The sequence below is a fragment of the Aphelocoma coerulescens genome, chromosome 3 (assembly GCF_041296385.1).
Source record: "Aphelocoma coerulescens isolate FSJ_1873_10779 chromosome 3, UR_Acoe_1.0, whole genome shotgun sequence".
Taxonomy (NCBI): Eukaryota; Metazoa; Chordata; class Aves; order Passeriformes; family Corvidae; genus Aphelocoma; species Aphelocoma coerulescens.
The window spans coordinates 42,125,175-42,143,254 of record NC_091016.1 but is presented as its reverse complement, the minus strand read 5'-3'; the positions used below and the strand labels follow the sequence as shown (position 1 = coordinate 42,143,254).

General features: G+C 37.2%; 1 protein-coding gene across 5 annotated transcripts in view; it reads left to right on the top strand.

Annotated features, from left to right (window-relative positions):
• The window catches only part of SMYD3 (SET and MYND domain containing 3), a 399,187-nt gene that overhangs the window by 14,760 nt on the left and 366,347 nt on the right, over positions 1 to 18,080 (top strand). For 2 of the 5 annotated variants that reach the window (XM_069009932.1, XM_069009931.1), the window contains exon 1: positions 13,180 to 13,441. The exons of 2 other annotated variants lie outside the window; for them this stretch is intronic. In XM_069009932.1, the coding sequence (XP_068866033.1) occupies positions 13,422 to 13,441 (20 nt within the window). In that variant the 5' untranslated portion in view covers positions 13,180 to 13,421. Of the gene's footprint in view, positions 1 to 13,173; positions 13,442 to 18,080 lie in introns of those variants that run through there. One more of the 5 variants, XM_069009937.1, reaches the window with a different exon arrangement.

Sequence of the window (18,080 nt, the reverse complement as noted above, 5' to 3'; positions counted from 1 at the left end):
GTGCTGCTGGGTGCTCCGTGTGGAGGTCAGGTACTCCATGTTGTTTTTGGATTACCTGCTTCAAGCAGAGCCTGGCCCTGTCTTCAGGAACTGTGGTGTCCTTTCACCACTTGAATTCAGCTGTTGGGGTTTCACCAGTGACCAATGCCCTCTGTGGCTTGTTTTTTGGGGGCCTCCACAGTAAAAATGTTTTGGTAGGGAGGGCTGATGTGTCCTGGTTTGTCGTGTAAACAAAGTTGTTTCCCAATAAGATGAAGATTTTTTTCCAGGATGTTGTTGTGAAGAGAAGCTGTATCTGGTGAACACAGGTAGTAGCAGCCCAGGGAATGAACATTCAAGAGGATTAATGTAGTTTGAAGAAGTGAATGGACATGATTGGGACTTAAAAATATGCCTGGAGTAAGCCTCACTTACAATAACCTTAATTCTAGGAAAAAAGCAACAATTATCCAGAAATAAAATTGCTTTTCTATGTCATGCAGAAGCACTATTCTGTTTGCACTTTCTTTTTTAACCTAATTGACAATTTTAAGTTGCATTTGACTAACATGCTTCCTAAACTCACTTAAAATACTCAACATTTAAAAAGCTAATTTGTCTCAAAAGTCTTAAAAGTGTGATCAGGTTTTTTAATTGCATGCTCAGTTTCACTGAAAAGGTGATCATTGAAAAGATCAGTGCCAGATACAGAAATAGTGTTTAGTTAGGCTGGAAGACTTAGACAACTTCATCTTTCTTGACAGATGTTGAATTTCTCTATGTAGATAAGTTTAAAATTAAAAAAGGAAAAATTACAAGTGAAGCTTGTCTACCCACTTCCAAAATGGCCAGCAATGAGAAAAGCAAGTTAAACCCATCAAAATGAAATTAACTGTGGCTTCATGATACTTTGGTTTTGTTTTCTAGGTGGCCAAAGTACACTTGTGTACCTCTTTCCAAGAGAATAGGAGCTGGTGCTCTTCAACACTAATTTTGGTTGATGTCTTCCACATGCTTCAGCTAATGTGAAATTTGAAATTATGCTCTATTTTAAAGATATTTTGCAGTTGCAATCAGATTTCTCAGCGAGAGTTAAGTTTGTAGCTTTCTAGTCTCTGTGGACACAAGGTCTGACCTTAGGAGGTTTTTAGGTGTATCCACTCGGGTTTGAAGGGATTAGACATTGGACATAAGGTACAGGAGATGGGTCATCTTGTAGCATTGAGCTGTTTCATTTCATTTCTGACCTAATCAGTGTTTGAACTCAAGTTTCAGGAAATGAATGCTTACTCTTGCCATTTCATTTCTATAAGATGCTGTGATGAATTAGAAAATTATACTTCAAGAGTACATGAGAACTTGGAACATCTGTTACAGTACTAGTGCAATGTGCATTTCACATGCCTGGCACAAGAAAAATAAATCCTTTAGATCTCCATATATTTTGGAGTTCCTTTTTTGTTTAACCCCTTCAACATTTTTCTTTTCCCTCTTAAATTCTTCCTCTCTTATTTGCAGAAGACCTAAAAGTAAGCCTGCAGGATTTTTCAGGACTGTAGGATTTTTAAACAATTAATTTGCTAAAGTTACTTCTGATTAAAAATTGAACTGTGGATTTTGATTTTACTTAGAAAATCAAGTTTGAATTTTGAAGCCTGATTTAGGTACAGGAAGATCTCTTTGTTAGGGTTGTTTTTTCTTCCTGATTTTGTGAACTACTCTATATAACATTTTTGATACAAAATGTTGGTCACTTTTGGTACCAAAAGATACCAGACTGTTTCTCTGAATGTTGGTATATTAAATATCCTAATGCTGAGAAATTTTCAGTAATAGAAGAGATGATTTTTATCTTCAGATGTGCCCCCATTTTTTTTCATTACCAGTAGCAAGTGAAGATTTTGATGAATTGTCTTTGTTACTATTGATGCAGTTGTACTTAAGTATCTTTGTTCCTTCCTCATGGTTGATCCCATCTTATGACAGTGGATGGCTGACATTTTTCTGGAGGTTAGCTCTGCAGGATTACTCAAAAAACCCAACCCCACTGGGAAAGGAGAAGAAATTTCAAAACAGTAAGTTGAGAAGGGGTCCAATCACACTGATTATATAAGATGGGGTCAGTTCCTTGTGTTTAGACACACTGGCTTTTATCTGCAGATTCTCTCCCAGATGTAAACATAACCTCAATGCTCATGGTTATTTTTCTGGCAGATGAGGAAGCATGGTCAACACTGAAATGCAAAATTGTCTTCTAATGATAGATCTGTTTTATTGGGAATATTTTAGCAGAATGTGAGCAATGAATATGGGCCACTCTGTGACTGGAAAATACTCAGTTACTGAGGTCTTAAATCGGGAACCAGTCATTTATAGTGCTGAAATGTTTAAAACTAATGTAAATACTAGCTATCATCTAAAGCTCTGTACCTATCTGAGAAAGAATTATTTCCTTGGTCTGGCTATTGATGCTTGATGCATTTGTTGATTACTCTGCCAGCTAAGAAATGAATTTACCAATGAGAAACAAACCGACTACAAAGAACTGAAATTATGAAGGATGAGTTAGGCTCTGGAAAAGCAGTGCAGATTCTACTTACCCCCTCCAACCCACCCCAATCTGGAATATATGATATAGGATATAAAATTTACGTACTCTGTTGCTATATGAAATAATTAACAAGTAACCTGTGGCTAGAAAAAAAAGAAATTGTGGATTCTATTAAGTAAAAATTAGGTAATAGTCTTGCATGTTCAGTTGTAATTGGCTGTGTACAAAATCTATGTGAGCTGTGGTTGCTATGAATAACTGAGTATGTTTCACATAATTCGTCTCTATGTGATCCCTTTGGTGATTGTAGAATTTTCTGTGAAATGCTTTTGGTTGCTCAGAATTAATTTAAAGCATACAGAGTAGAGCAGAACAGTTGTATGATCATGTGACACACTTGTGTGAGGAAAGATTGATTTGATAAAAAAAGACTTTGCCAGCTGTTTTTCTTTCTGCTCACAGATCTCTTATATGTGTATGGATTTTAAGGGAGTTGAATGTTGCAGGAGTTCTGTCTTAACTTATGCCAGAGTCAATTCAGTGCCAGTTCCAGTTAAAAGATGTTCTTTCTTCATGATTGTCATACATACCAGATGAAAAAAAAAAAGTTGTTCATATGCCATAGAGAAGGACAGAGCTTTTATTTAGCTTCAGCTTTGCAATTCAGGACTATTTTCCTTAGACTAATTTGCATCATATATTCTTCAGCTGTTCTGTGGTAACAAGTAGCACCCTACTCTGTGAAAAAACAAATGATAAAAAAAAAAGGGTAACAATTCTGGCGAGGGACATCTGTTGCTAACTAGTAAAATATAAGGGGGAGAGTGATATCAGCTGCAATTAGTTACATTCTGTAAGTGTAGGGGAACCTAGGTTAAAATAATGCAAGAGCAATTGCTTTGGTGAGCAAAATGAAATATGTTTTTAAACGAGAATGTGCCTGGCATCTTAATGTAATGTTTGTTTGGGGTGGGGCAGGAGTCCCTAGAAGGGTGAGCTCAAGAACTGAAAGCTGAGGGGAACCACATGATACTGTTGCTGTTGCCTCTGCAGAGGATAGTTGAACTTGTTTTCTGATTATTGGGAGAATGGACCAATTTTAGTAACCAATGGGATGTTACCCCGTGTGGAGCTGTCATAATGTCCCCTCTAACATGATACCTAGGTCACATGCTGTTTAAAAAAAACCCCAAAACTTAATACAAAATAGAACCAAAAATACAGATTACATTACTTACCTCCTGCTGCACTAAGCATCCTTCTACTTCCTGCGTCCTTTAAAGGTGTTCCTTAAAGATGCACAAATCTCCCTCCCCACCCCACTAATATCTTGATTGGAAGTTGCAGGACTGCAGTGTGTCCTTCAGCCATGTGCCATTCCACTGTGCCGTGTTATTTCAGGATTGACAGGGGAAAGCTAATTCTGCTGCTTGTCTTTCAGAACAGTGTGAACATTGCATCTGTCTTGGCTCACTGCGCCAATTTCCAGTTGCTTGTAATTGCATCCGGAAATGTTTGTGAATTAGAACAGTTGATGAAGTAAAGGTAGACTCTGCATACCAAGCCTTCCCCTCTGCAGCCTGGCTGGAGTATCCTGAAATAATAGGAAGTTTCAGCTGGCCTTCAAGAGTAACACTGGGAAAAAATGCATTGCAGCAGATTGTTGCAGAAATGACACAAAGGAAATGGATGCAGGGAGGTCTAAGGAGCCCTTTTTTGTTGGCTGGTAACTAACTGGAGCTAAAGAACTGGGTACATGTGTTGTGGCTGGGACTTTGTAGCCTGGCAGTAACTGGTGGCCCAAGGGTAGGGTAAGATTGACAGCTCACTCATTCTGTTGCCTGTTCCCATCAGGTGCAATGTGGTTAAAAGCCTCAAGTTTTCCTCTTTTATCCAGAAACGTTGTCTTGCTAATACTAAAAAAGAAACAGAGCAAACTGTGCTTTTTTTTTTTCTTAATTAGTATATGAGCCTTGGAGGTTACTTTTCCATTAGATGTTGGATGTGGGCTCCATCATATGCAAATCGTCCTGGGTCTGTTTGTTAAATTGTGTTTATTTTACAACTTCCTTAGCTGTTTGTGATGTTGCATGGATCCCATTTTCCCAAGAGTCAGTTATGAATTTTAATGGTAATTTTTTACATGACTTTTTGTGGTAGTTCATGCATGTCTTGTTTTAGACACAGTAGAATTATTATCTAAGCTGATGCCATGGTTGTCCTTTCCTACAGAACAATCCAAATCAATGACAATAAATGCAAATTTATTCAAAGATTATGGGGAGTCCTCCAAGATGTGTTTATAGCTGCAAGTCATCTGTATTAGTAGTCCATCACATGCAGTGTTTCTACTGATCTCAACAATGGGAACTGCCCCATTAGAGGAGACAATTTTTATTTCTTCAAAACCCTGTGAGAAGTGAACTCTTAGTTTCTTGTGTACCTGTTATGAATGAGTAAGTGGGCTGCCTCAGGAGAAACCTGTAGGGTATTGTTTTGGTGAGAGGTCAGCAGTGGGGCTGTGCTGTTCTTTGGGTGCCAGCAGTACAGCACTTAAACCAGCTTTCGGGTGCTCTGCAGGGCACAGAGTAGTGACAAATACCTGGACTATGGCTTCCAATTATTCTTTGGTATTGGGTTTCTGTAACAAACAATAAAAAATAAAGGTTGGTATTGGAACCCGGTCTTTTGGGGATCCATCCTGTCGGATTATTTAGTGAAGAGAGATGGGACTATCGCAGTCAGACACGATTTATTACTTCAAATAACAAACAAGGCATCAGTCTCAGAGGCGTGAGATTTAGTAACAAGTTGCCATAACAAAGAATAGTCACAAGTTTCAAAGTTACATGGCAATTTGTAACTCTCTAATCCAATAGGCACTTAAAATGAACCTTTGTTTTGACTTTACGGCCTCCCACCTGTGCTACTTCTCACTGCAGTGCAGCTGTGTCTTGACCAGCGGCTGGTTAAGTCACGTCCACCCAGAGGTTTCCTTTACAACATCTAAATTCTTAACCTGTAAAATCACATTATTATACTTAAAACCCTTCACCATAACACCCATTTACTTATAACTATAGAAACATAGGTTTGTGATTCTCTTGCTTAAGGTCTATAAACCTCTGTCAATTATGCCAGGCCTAGTTTGTTCCAGGGTTGTAAATCAAACCCACCACTAACTGCAGAAGTTTTTACTCCTCTGTTTCCCACAGGTTGGGTTTCAAACTTTGTTGTCAACTTTGTTGAGTTAGGTATTTGTTAGAAGTCTACTTCTGAGCAAAGCCAATAACTTTTAAATGCATACAGATATATGTGTGCATTTTCAGATTTGTTCAAAATTCGGAATGTTTTGGAAACCAAAGAAAAGAATAACTGGTAGAAATAAACTTTAGATCTATGCCTAAGGTATGTATCTTGAGCCTGAAAACTGGAATGGTTTGGTTCCAAAAGACAAAGGGGGAAGTAGTTTTGGTAGAATAAAACTCAGATTTTAACTAGTGTGGACTGACTGAAGTTGTGTACTATGCCAAGAATAACATTTCTTTTAAAGTTGTTTGTCAGGTGTTCATGCAGTGATGCAGCCTCTATGGTGGTAAGCACCAGGCTGGGTATCTGTGGCCCTTATAGCACTGTCTGGTGGCTGACAAGGTTTGGAATCTCATGAGTATTTCCTGATTTAGAAAGGGTGGCTTTAGTGTGCCAGAGCAAATGTTGTATCCAAACATTAGAATTTCTTTTCTTGTGCAACTGATACTTTAAATATAGTACTTCATTTTAAAAAAACTAGACTTGAGACTGTTTGTCTGTGAAAAGTCATCTGTGATTACAAATGAAGACATTTTCAAGAGTGTACTTACAATAGTAGGGAAAAAAAAGATAATTCTGTTTCAAGTTAAGTACATTATTCCTGGGTAATATATTTAGTCTTGGGCAATAAATTTATTCAGATTAAGTATTCTTAATTCTTTCATTAAGAAAAATGTCTTTGTGAGAACATAATGATTGACTTCGATGTGGTCATTCTTCCTCTGAAGCAGGATTTTTTTCCTTAAAAAGCAGATTTAAACTTGTAATCAGTCTTTAGAGTATGGAAAGTACAATAATGACTGTAAGTGAGATATTTGGACAGACTCTTTCCAGGCATCCCACAGCTGCTACCATCATTGTGTAAGCTCTTCCAAACAAGTGGATAAAATTCCAAGACTCATAGGCAGTCTGAATTATTTATATATTCTTTTAAAGATTGTAATGTTTGTCATATGCAAACACTGTGTAGTTTTTCTGCCGTATGGCTTTAGTGTATTTTTAGGGGGTGTATTTTATTTTTTATTTTGATAAAAGTAGTAAGTTTTGCATGGATATTAAATATTTTCTGTGACAGAGGCTTGTATTTCATAAGTGGAATTAATAAATATTCTCTGCGGGGCAAATTTGAAGTGAGAATCCAAGTTGTATTTTTGTTTCCTTGTTTTTTAATATATGGCAGATATCTGATGCAGGCATTTTTTTAAGATTGGTCTATTAATGATACTTAAAACGATTTGAAGATATGCAAATATGCAAGTTTTTTTCTACTGTTACTGTTTTGATCTTACTCCCAATTGGTCTCAGTAACTGTACACTACATGAATTTGAATTCATGCCAGCATAGGGGCTTTAATAAATACTTCCTTACTTAGGGCCTTCATACTTTTATTTAGACTTTGAAAGTTGTTTTTTTTTCCTAGATATTTTTCTTGTTAGGCTACGGCTTGCTTGTTGGTTAAGTTTGTAGAAGGAAATACAATGACATTATGTGAAGGTGGATTCTGCCAGGCTCAGGGTGGGCTAAGCCCCTCTGCTCAGGGTTCTGCAGAGCTGTTAGGTACACAATTTGAAATTGCTGAGATGGAGCATTATGTGGAGAAATTTGCCTGGAGGGACGTGTTTGCTTTAGTTTGAGTGGGGTGGCACAGCACGCCAGCCAACAGTGTAATGGACCATGTGTGCTGCAGTTTGCTGGGATGGATGGGGCGTGGAGCTCACGGGGGTGACATCTGAGTGCCTGTACAGATCAGTTTTCCTGAGAGAGAGCAAGAGTAGAGGAGTTTGTTGTGCAAAAACATATTACAAGAAGAGGACTTTCTGTGTATGTAGCTGAAGAATGGTAACCAGCTGATCTGGTCACATCCAAGACATTTTCTTGGCATTTAAACAGCTGCATGCCACTGGAGGAAGACTAAATGTTGAATTCTTTGGTTGGGTAGGCTTATGGTCATATAGGTGCCGCACATTTTGGCTGCAAAGCTGTAAGGTTTGTTCTTAAAGAAAAACTTGCTGTAAATGTGTGGCTTTCTGACAACCAGTATGTATTTATCTGAATTTAACTTTTGCTGTCTTTAGTCCAAGTTTTAGATCAATTTGATTTAGACAGATATGTTCTGGATTCATGAAACTACAGTGAAACAAGCTTGATTGAGAGATGCATCTTGACTTTAGTGGTCAGGATAATGGCAGTAAAGATAGTTACATGGTTAATGAGCTGTGTGGATTTTTATATAATCTCCGGGAGATATTGGTTGCTCTCTGATTAAAATTAGGATGTAGCTAACATATCTAATGGAAGGATTTATCCATTTAAAACAAACCATCAGAGGGGTTCTGCTGTTATAGTGAAGTCGGCCTATGCAAGGCTCTGTTCTCAGTATCAGTTCTGCCGTATTTGCAAGTTTTCTAATCTCTGCATTGTAGGTACATCATTCCTGTGGTTGGGACTGTTCAAATTGTTCCCTTCAGTTTCTACATTGGCAGCTTAACTTTTCCAGAGCTTCTGTGTTGGTATCTAGTTCAAGTGTTTAAAGTATCTTGCTCCTTGAAATCTGGCTGTCTTTGCATAGCTTCAAATTGCTTCCAAAGTGCATTTAAACTAGCAGTGGTTAAATGTTTTTGGTTTTGATGGAGTCTGCTTATCTCTTGCATTTTGTGTTATATTGCCCTTCTGTTTTCCATATGTGTAAACATTCCTGGGAACGGTCCCTTCCTAACTTCTATGACCTTCATCAGAACCTCCTGAACTTTTAGTATGGCTATGTTCAATCATTCTCTTATTTCCACGAAACTGGTAGCTGAGGTGTTTCTTCCTTTCATTGTCCTGTGTATTAGAGTATGACGTTTGTCTAATTAAATTTATCTGCTTTTCTTCTGTACGTATGTACTTCTCATCATTTGATAATTATTTTCAGAAGATTTTATTAGAACTTTCATAATTATGAGAGCAACTTCTATACATAAAGCTACTTGGATTGTTCTTTTTAGGAATATTTAAACTGTAGAAATTCAGGAGTAAAATGAAAAAGAAATAACTAAAGTTCTGTTAGTGCCTTTGTTGTACCAGTGTTCCATGTTAGGAAGATTTTAGGTTGTTGGTCAGTTTTAATGTCTTAAAAATATAAGCTGAGCTGAGGAGTTGAACAGTGCTAAATATTTATAGCAGAGGAAAGTCAATAACTTTTCCTAATGAAGGATTATGGGCTCTTTGAGGTTTCCAAGTCTATGAAAAAGGGTTAACACAGATATTTAAACTTGCTAATAAATAGCATATGCTTTCTCAATAAATCAATCAGTTTTGCTCCTACTAGGAACTTTTAAAATCTGTAAGAGTAATGCTTCTTGCTGTGAGTAAATTTTGGAGCTATTACATTTGCATGCTATATTAGTTGTTTATGATTTTTTTTGGTGAATTATGATGCTTTTTGAAAGACCAATATTTAGACAAAGTTCTTTTGCCTTTCCCCTCCCCTTTGTTCCTGAAGCTTTTCCAGTTTTTAAACTAACGATTTAAAATATATATATATAATTTTTTAAAAAAAATTGTAGTATAGAATGGGATGCAGTTGACTTTTTTTTTAATAAGAGCCATCTCGTAGCCTCATCTATTTTATATTCTATTGACTAAAACAAAATGCTTATACATAAATCAGTATCTCTGCTCTTGATTATTGTGGGCAGTGATGCAGGGACCAATTCTAATAGAATTTGCAGGGAAGAAGTCAATTGCATTTCGACAGGGGTCATGTAGGATCCATAAACTCCCACGGGGCAGTTATCAAAGATGTAACTGTGTGCAATGGAGCAGAACAGAGCTGATGCCTTTTACTTACTGATCCTTGATTGAACAATTAGTTTGACAGTGGTCACCATGCACTTTGCCCTTATTAGATAGGTCTGATAGTACAAACAATCTTATAAGACATTGATAAGCTTCAAGGTGATTTTAAGTTCACAGGTAATTCTCCCAAAGCGGTGCTTAGGTATCAATTACCAGAGATTTTACTTTTGCCTTCCTTGGGTTTAACTCATACTCAATGTGTTTGTTCTTGATACTATCATTGCTTTATAAAATCCAACATTTATTGGTTTGCCAACTCCCATTTTAAATCTTTGTTTTCATTGGTTAGTTGGGCTGCTGCCACATGGCCCCTAGAAAAAGGAGAAAGAAGAAACTTACTATTCATATTGATGCCTGTGAGTGTGTTTATTTTTGAACAAAAATTACCCTATGATTGACTCACTTTTGGTAAGCAGAGGAAAAAAGAAATTCAGGTTGTAATTAACAGGCATATCGCTTAAAGTAATATCTCTTGTATTTTTTTTAATGGTTAAAAATAATTGGTAATTTATTTTGGGGGCATTTGCCTTAGCTATTTATGACTGCAATTAATATTTACTAATTATAATACTTTCATGATGAGAACATTACTGTAGTAATAATCCTTATGGCAAAAATAGCATACAACACACAGCTTTTATTCTGTACTGCATAAACCTCATTGAACTCATTCACTCTAAATTTACAAGTGGTATAATAATAATGTGTCATCTCATTCAGTGTCTGTGTTTTGAACCAATATTGTATTGTCTGTTTCGTGTTTAGATAGGGAAACAGGCAGGAAAACTAGAAGTTGTGTACCATTTTCAATGGGCACTTTAACAGATTGCCTTATAAATTGGTTTATAGCTTTTATGTATGTGAAGTATTTCTGGCCAAGTGTGGTTAGACAGTATATATTTGAGAGATTCCAGTACGCACATATGTTTAAATATTGAATATTAAAAGGTATTCAGTGAAACAAAGTAACTTTAGTCAGATCCACATCTGGATATATGTTCAAATAATAATTTTCCTTCTTTTTGGAGTAGGAATGTAATTATTTTGATACAGTTCTTACATTGCAGCTGAGTGCTTAATTTAGTTGCATTCAAAACTCACTTTAGTTGCAAATCATTCCTGTCCTCTACAAAATAGTCAAATTATCAACATTTTTTCTTCTGACAGAAGTATGGGCTTTATCACCTGCAGTTGTTGACTCGTCATCAGCTTCTGTGAAATCCAAATCTACATATACATTTGAAGAAAGCTGTACTTTAAAAAAAATTTTAAAAACCCCAGAAGATTATCAAAGTGAAACCAAACCTCTGCAGAACAAAAATAGGCTGTCAGGACAACCTGTTTCATAGTTAAGGCATCTGAACCGTGATTTCCCACCTGGGAGGAGCACTTCTGAATCCTGGCCGTGAGGAGGACATTGCTTGCAAACACTGAGGTGTGTGTGAGCACACAGACAGAGGGAAAAGATGTTGGAATTGTGGGCACAATAAAAAGCCAAACACCCTTTCAAAACCACAGGAGTGAAGGTCAGTGCTTCTGCCTGAGACCAGTTTCTGTTCACTGAGCAGCCACAGAAGGGCTGGCAGTATTTTGCTGCACAAGGATGGTGCTGCTCCTCTCCCTTTCTCTTTCCTTTGTGTGTGCCCACCCCCTTTATATGGAGGTGCCCTTAGGTCTCATCTGTGACCTCTGTGCAAGCTGGTGCCCCTTCACACTGGTCTCCTTTGCACTGTGGAACATCCCATTTCGTGGCACCTTTTGGAAAGCTTTTAGATACCCAGTGCTACTTAGAGGATGTTTTCAGACATGGTGACAAACACACCCTTGAAATGAGCAGTGTAGGAAGCAGTAGAAGTTATTTTTATATATACCAGGGTTTTTGAAGACATGATTTTTTTTCCCCCCAAATTTTAAGGTAAGAATGGCAGAGTATCTGAAAAATTAGAGAAGATGTAGTGTAACAGTGTGTGAAATGAATTCTTCTCTATTACTACAGCTTTGTCTGTTGTAGGGGACATTTTTGGTTCCTGGGTCATTGTAAATCATTGGATACAAATGGAATAATGTGGAAATGGCAGTGATATGTATAACAATTTTCTGTCCCTGTGATCTTAAATTTCAATTGTTTATATATTTTGTTTTATTATTAGTCATTTTGCTGCTAGATTAAGGTTATCTTTGAGAACTCTTGCATTCAACCCTCCATGCATAAGCAGTAAATACCAAGTTTTCTACTTGACAAGAGCAAAGAAATTTTACTGTGGATTAATTCTTGTTATCATTCATAGCAAATGGTTGAATGCAGACCCAGAATCTATGATAATAAGGTAATCTGTTTCCATTTGCAATAGGCTTTTATTATTCATTCCTTGTAAACCATTTAGGAAGGAGTATGGGCTAACATTGATTAGTCTGTAATTAGTGCTCGCAGGCAGTATGGTTGGAGCCATGTTGGAGGGGAAAATTAATCAGTTATTAAAAACTTCATGACTTGTGTAGAGGAACTAAAGTGCAGACTCCAAAGTGTATTAAATTGCCATGTTCATCATCTACCTAAATGCTACTGTGAGTTCTCCAACTGCTTTATGTGCAACTGTTCCTCCAAGTGAGGCAGGAGTATCGTGCATTTTATTCATAACAGATTGAACATGAGGCAATTATCAGTAAGCCATTTGATGGTGAAGCTTATTCCCCAAGTCAGGAAGCTAGAAACAGGTATTCTGTAACAGATTGGGAAAAGGCTTTTCAAAATGACCACATCATCTGTGCAGATGCGCAGTGCAGCATCTGTGCAACCTTCAGGCAGTCATTTATATACATTAGTGAGAGCATCAGTCTTTGTGTGACTCCTGTGGGGCATGCAAACACAGCTCAACTGTTATTTTGCTGGAAGATTTTCTTGCCAAATTTTATTAAAGTACATCGTGGGGTAACATACAAATGGAGATGAGATGAAATGCCTAAAAAGCCTCTCTGCAAGTCTGCTTTACTATTGTGAGTTGTGTTTATTCTAGAGTTTGTCTTCCATTAAGTATCAAACCTTCACAGGCTAGCTACAGTTATCTTTCTTCAGAGCAGTTCCCTGTGTAGCACTAAATTTAGTCAAGCTGCCTAATGTGTAATGCCAGTGCCACTGCCAAAAGTATCACTTGGTGATACTTTCGGTGTTTGAGCTCGTTGAAGCCTCCAGCTCATAAAAGAATTTTGTGGCAGCAGTGACTGGTTGCAAGAGAAATTTGGGGTGCTCCAAATAGCGCCTATGGAAGAGGGAGAGGCAGCATGTCCTTGGCAAGCAGGGTGCCTGTGTCCACCTGTGCAGTTGTGTGCATTTCTTGTGGTATTTGCTCACTACAGAGTGGTGGAAAGGCAGAGGGCTGAAGGTGGTGTTGCTCTGAGTCTGGCCACAGTGCCTTTCTCTGCAAATGCTGGTCTGCTGCCAGTGTGGGTGATCAACAGCTGTGGCTCTTCCTCTAAATTACTGCCCTGGGCTTTTTTGAACTTGGGTTTTTTAAAGTTGCATGGTTTTCTTGTTTGCCTCCTTATTCCTTGCATTCTGCTTGACGCTTTTACCTTGTTTCCTATTTCATTCTCTGTTTTGTTGCTCTCCAAACAAATAAAAGTTAAATTCCTCCTGTAATGAAAGTTCAGAATTGATATTGATGCCACAGTACTTAAAAATTTTCAAGGATTTATGACAGCGATCCAATAGCTCTTCCTGTTTTGTGGAAAATAGCCAGTTGCATGGAACTCAAAACAATGAGGTGAGTGAAATTCATTGATACCTGTTCGTTTAGAGGTTCAGCTGAACCTGCAAGTGATCAGCTGCAGGGGAGAAAATAAAGAATTCCCCCTCAGCCCCTGCAAAGTGAGGGATGGAGGAGGCTTTGGGCAGAAAACTGTCCTTCATAATTGCAAGTATTGCATCAGAAAATATAATCTTTAATGTGAAAATGTAGGTTTTCAGGTTGCATCTTGTATTTGAGCCGTCACTGAGATTTGAGCATCTATAGTTAAGGATATGTTTGTCCTCTTGTTACTGTAAATAGATACTGTCTTACAGTTATGTATTGTAAGAAAGATTTGTATAATTATAGTTTGTCTTCATAGTTTTGTATCTTGACTGTGGAAAAAACATTGATTCAGACAAATTTTCCAACAGGTCAGTGATCATTGGAAGGTATTGTGTGTAGTGGATTATCAAAGTCAATTATGGATATTCTGTATCTATTAACCTGTATAACCTTTCCTTTCCTTTTTTGGTATGATGAGTGGAGGAATCTCTGTCATAAACTCACAAAGTTATTGCATATGGATGTCCCATTCTCTTTCAGATGGATTTGCTAAATTGTTTCACCAGATGAAGAACTGCTTTATTTTTTTAACAGTATTTGTGTAGTTATTGAATGAATAGGTAATTGCAAGCACTTTGAGTTTGTATCCTAAATGTAGTAAGCTTCCTGGTGTGCAAAAAATGATGTAATTTCTGGCATTTATAGATACTGATTCAGTTTGATTAAATATGTATATTGATTTTTTTTTTATAGTGAGGATTAGTTGTACTTTTAGTTACTACTTTTTCTATCCATTTGCCCCCAACAATACAATTCTTGAATGTGTGGATATACAGAAGGAATATTTTTCTTCTGCTTCTTCTTTTGATTTTTTTGGTGGTAGTTTGTGTGTGCTTTTTTTTTCCCCTCCTTTTTTTGTGGTTTATTTTTTTGTTCGTTTGTTTGTGTTTTTTTTTTTTCTTTTATTGTATGGAAACAGATTGTGAAAATGTGTCATGTATACTTGGTAATGTTCCTTTAGAGTCTTCAGACAGTTTGAAAGAACTGGATTTTCAGGTGGTGCATGTATGACCTATGCCTATTGATGCTATATAATGACCTCTTCCAGTAGCTCTCCCAAAGAGGGATCTGCTCTGTCCCTCTGTACTCATTCTTGATTCTCTATATTTGCTCCTGGATCCCAGGAGTTGGAGTGTGTCTCCTAGATGTCACCAAAAGGAATTGGTGACCCAACTCATGTTGGTAGCTGCTCACCAGTACAAATAAATGGCTCGGACTCATCATAGAGAGATGAATACATGGATGTATAGCAAGACCAGTGAAGTTGATGATTGTGGGATTTTCATTGGCACTTAACCTTATCAGCCTCTGAAGTCAGCCCTGCTTCAGGCAGGAGGTGGGACATAGTGGCTTTTAGAGGTTTCACAAAACCTAACTGATTTTATGATTCTGTGATTTCTAGGCTGAGTTGTGGTGTAAGCATCTCTCCACAGCTGCATGCTGCTTTTTCCTTGGAGGTATGAGAGGTCCTGAGAATGGTCCCCAGAAAACTTTGTTTGAATTGAAAATCGTTAGAAATCTCCCCTTAGACTGGTCTAATCTATACTTGCATTTCCCTCATTCCCTTTGTTTTCCTAGTCCCTGAACCAGACATGCCTGTAGCTTTGCTGTTTATTGACAAATATGTCAGTGAGTCTTACATTTGGAGAATGGACTAATTTCTGGCTATCATTATGTAGGTGGTTTACTTATGAATAATGATCGCTTAAACAGCTTTCCATTAGTGCTGAAATTTTTGTAAAAGACTTTTTTTCCCCAAGGTCAGGTTTTGGGGTGTTTTTGTTACAAAATATACAACTGAATGTGTGTCTGTGCTGCAGAGTGACTGACTGGAGAGTACTGCAGGTGCCTGAAGGTTTAGATGTGCTGGGTTGACTGCTGGTTTCAGCTGGGTCATAGCACAAGGGCTGCAACTCATAATTACCCCATTTTCCCCAGCTAACACCATCAGAAAGTGGGGATTTTTTGCATTGTATTAGTGCACAGTTGATCTACTCTGGTCTGAACTGAAACCTAGAGGTTATGCTCCCAGTGTCAGTGCTAATTTACTTTTTCACTGGTCAGAGGAAAGCAGTCTTTGCTGGAAGAAACTGACCCTGCTGTGTAACTTGTTTTTCTCCTACTGCATTCATCCAGCAGTAGTGTAGTTGGTGAAAACTTTGTCAAAGACTTCAATGGTTCAATAGCAATCCATTGCTGAGCAAAGTGATGGCATTCTACTCTGTAGGTCAGGGCTTTTGGACTCAGAAATCAGCCCTGGAGAAAACACCAGTTCCAATTCCCAGAGTAGGTAGTTTTCCTCCTTTCATTTACGTAGTTGCCTTTAATCCAGTATTTTTATCTGCAGCTTTCCACTCATCCAACAAATGTGTTTTCCACTAGAAAATGCTAATGTGTAAATGTTTTTGATATATACATCCTAAGTATGCTTTCATAAGCAAAATTTTTCTTATCTTAGAAAATGTGCTTGAACAGTTTAAATCCAATAAGTATTTGGGAAATTAATTGGTTTCTTCAAGTTATAACTAGGAGAGTTGTTGTATTTTTTTGGTAATCATACAGAATGAGAAAATTTTAAGAGTAGGAGAGATCCTAGAACAAGTAATTCCTTTTTCAAACCACATGACATGAATTCAATACAAAAACGGTCATAAACTGATTTTTGGTTTATGTTTTTATAAGAATTCCAGTTACACATTATAGGGATTATAGGATGGTAGGATGCCTTATTCTGCCAGTTTCTCTGTTTGCAATTAGTTTAGGCTATACTGAATATGTTATTTTAATACTCCAGAAATTAAATATAATGAGGTACTTAATTGAGGATTTCATTTTTCTTGCCAGCATTCTCAGCACTTTGAAAAAAAAAATCTAATTTTCTTTTCAAAGTCAATGTCCCTGTGAAAATAAAAGCACCTTCTAAGGCCATGTACAAGTGTTAATAAATTGATAGTCTGTTTTTATCCTTAGCTAACAGAGTCTAGATATCAACGACGTTTTTGTCCTCAGATGTATTTTTTTGTATGTGGTGGAACTATTAAGAATATAATAATTTCACTCTAAAAGAGTTGTAGCATGTTCTTCTGGTGTCCTAAAACAACTGTTTTGGCACTGCCTAGTTTATATGAATCCATCTGATATTTTCATAGGATTTATACTTTGGTTTGGGGTTATGTGTTTATATATATTTAGTTTTAGCAGATGACTGCATATTTATTTTTTTTGGCAATATCGTTAATCGTTCAGAAGACTTTTATCCCCAAATCCCTTAGTTTTCCAGACAGACTTAGAACATCTGTTTGTAATTCTGTCTTGGAGATTGCCAACGCAAATTAGTCTTGGAAGCTCACTTCACATTTTAGCTTAAAATGTTCACAGACATTTTCAAGGTTCTTGAGTTTTACAAGAACAATTAATATCAAATATACTCTAATCCAGGTTTCCACCCAAGTTTCTTAAAAGTCATTATGAGTATGAACCTGGCAGTTCCCCTTTCCAGTCAGGTAGGTTAATGAATTTCTGCTGTCTCTTGTTGGTTGAGTCACTGCTGCTGCTCACCTTACCCATAGTTTAGGATGAAGAATGTAGAAAACTAGTGTAAGGTGGTTGTGTGTGTGATTCATCCATTAGTCCTTGCCTTATCATGTTTGGTTTTTGCCTTTTGTTTTTGGGGTTTTTTTGGCCAAAAAACGGAACTTCTGGATTTTTTTTTGTTTGTTTTAAAATGAAGGGCGTGCTCAGAGCCTTAGGGATTTTTTTTAATCTCTTGAAGAAGGGCTCATCTTCAACAGTGCAAAGACCTGGTATCATGCTGGGAACTTTTCATCCAATTAGTTGAAAAAGTAGCACTATATTAAGTACAAAATCATGGCCCTGGTTCAAGAAATTATTCTTTGCCAGTGTCTTCCATAATATGCTCCCAATTGAAAGTGGCTTAGTTGGGAAACACCTGACACACATGTATCTATATGTTTGTATACAATAACATAAATGAAATATTTTCAGTTTTGTGAACATTTCTGTTGTAAAGAAATTCTACAAAATCTGGGGGTTACTGATGTGAAGATAACCACATTTTATTAATTGCCATGTAAACAGCATGCACTTAGCCTGTCTTCAGTAACACTGGTGCACAGCAGAGGGGATGCCACAACTCAACCCTGCTGATTGAGGGTGTTCCAGGACAGCAGAAATACCTACATAGCAGCAGACTGAAAATTCAATCTGCTTTAAGGAAGAAAACAAGAATTATTTTGAAGTAAGAATACAGCTTAATTAAAACATGTAATTTCTCTAATTGGCTGTCCTGAACAAACATATATTCTTTAATCATAACCTGTTCAATGTGAAAGCCATCACACCAGTAGAATATGCACTACATGCCATTTTCAAAATACAGTTTACTTTTAAGTTAAATTACCCAAATCAGTGTGGATCACCTGTGGGTTAGGTTTTGGACTCGAAATGTGGATCACCTGTGGGTTAGGTTTTGGACTCGAAATCTGAGTGGTTCCTTGACTGAATGGAATTTTTTCCCATGGTTTGGAGC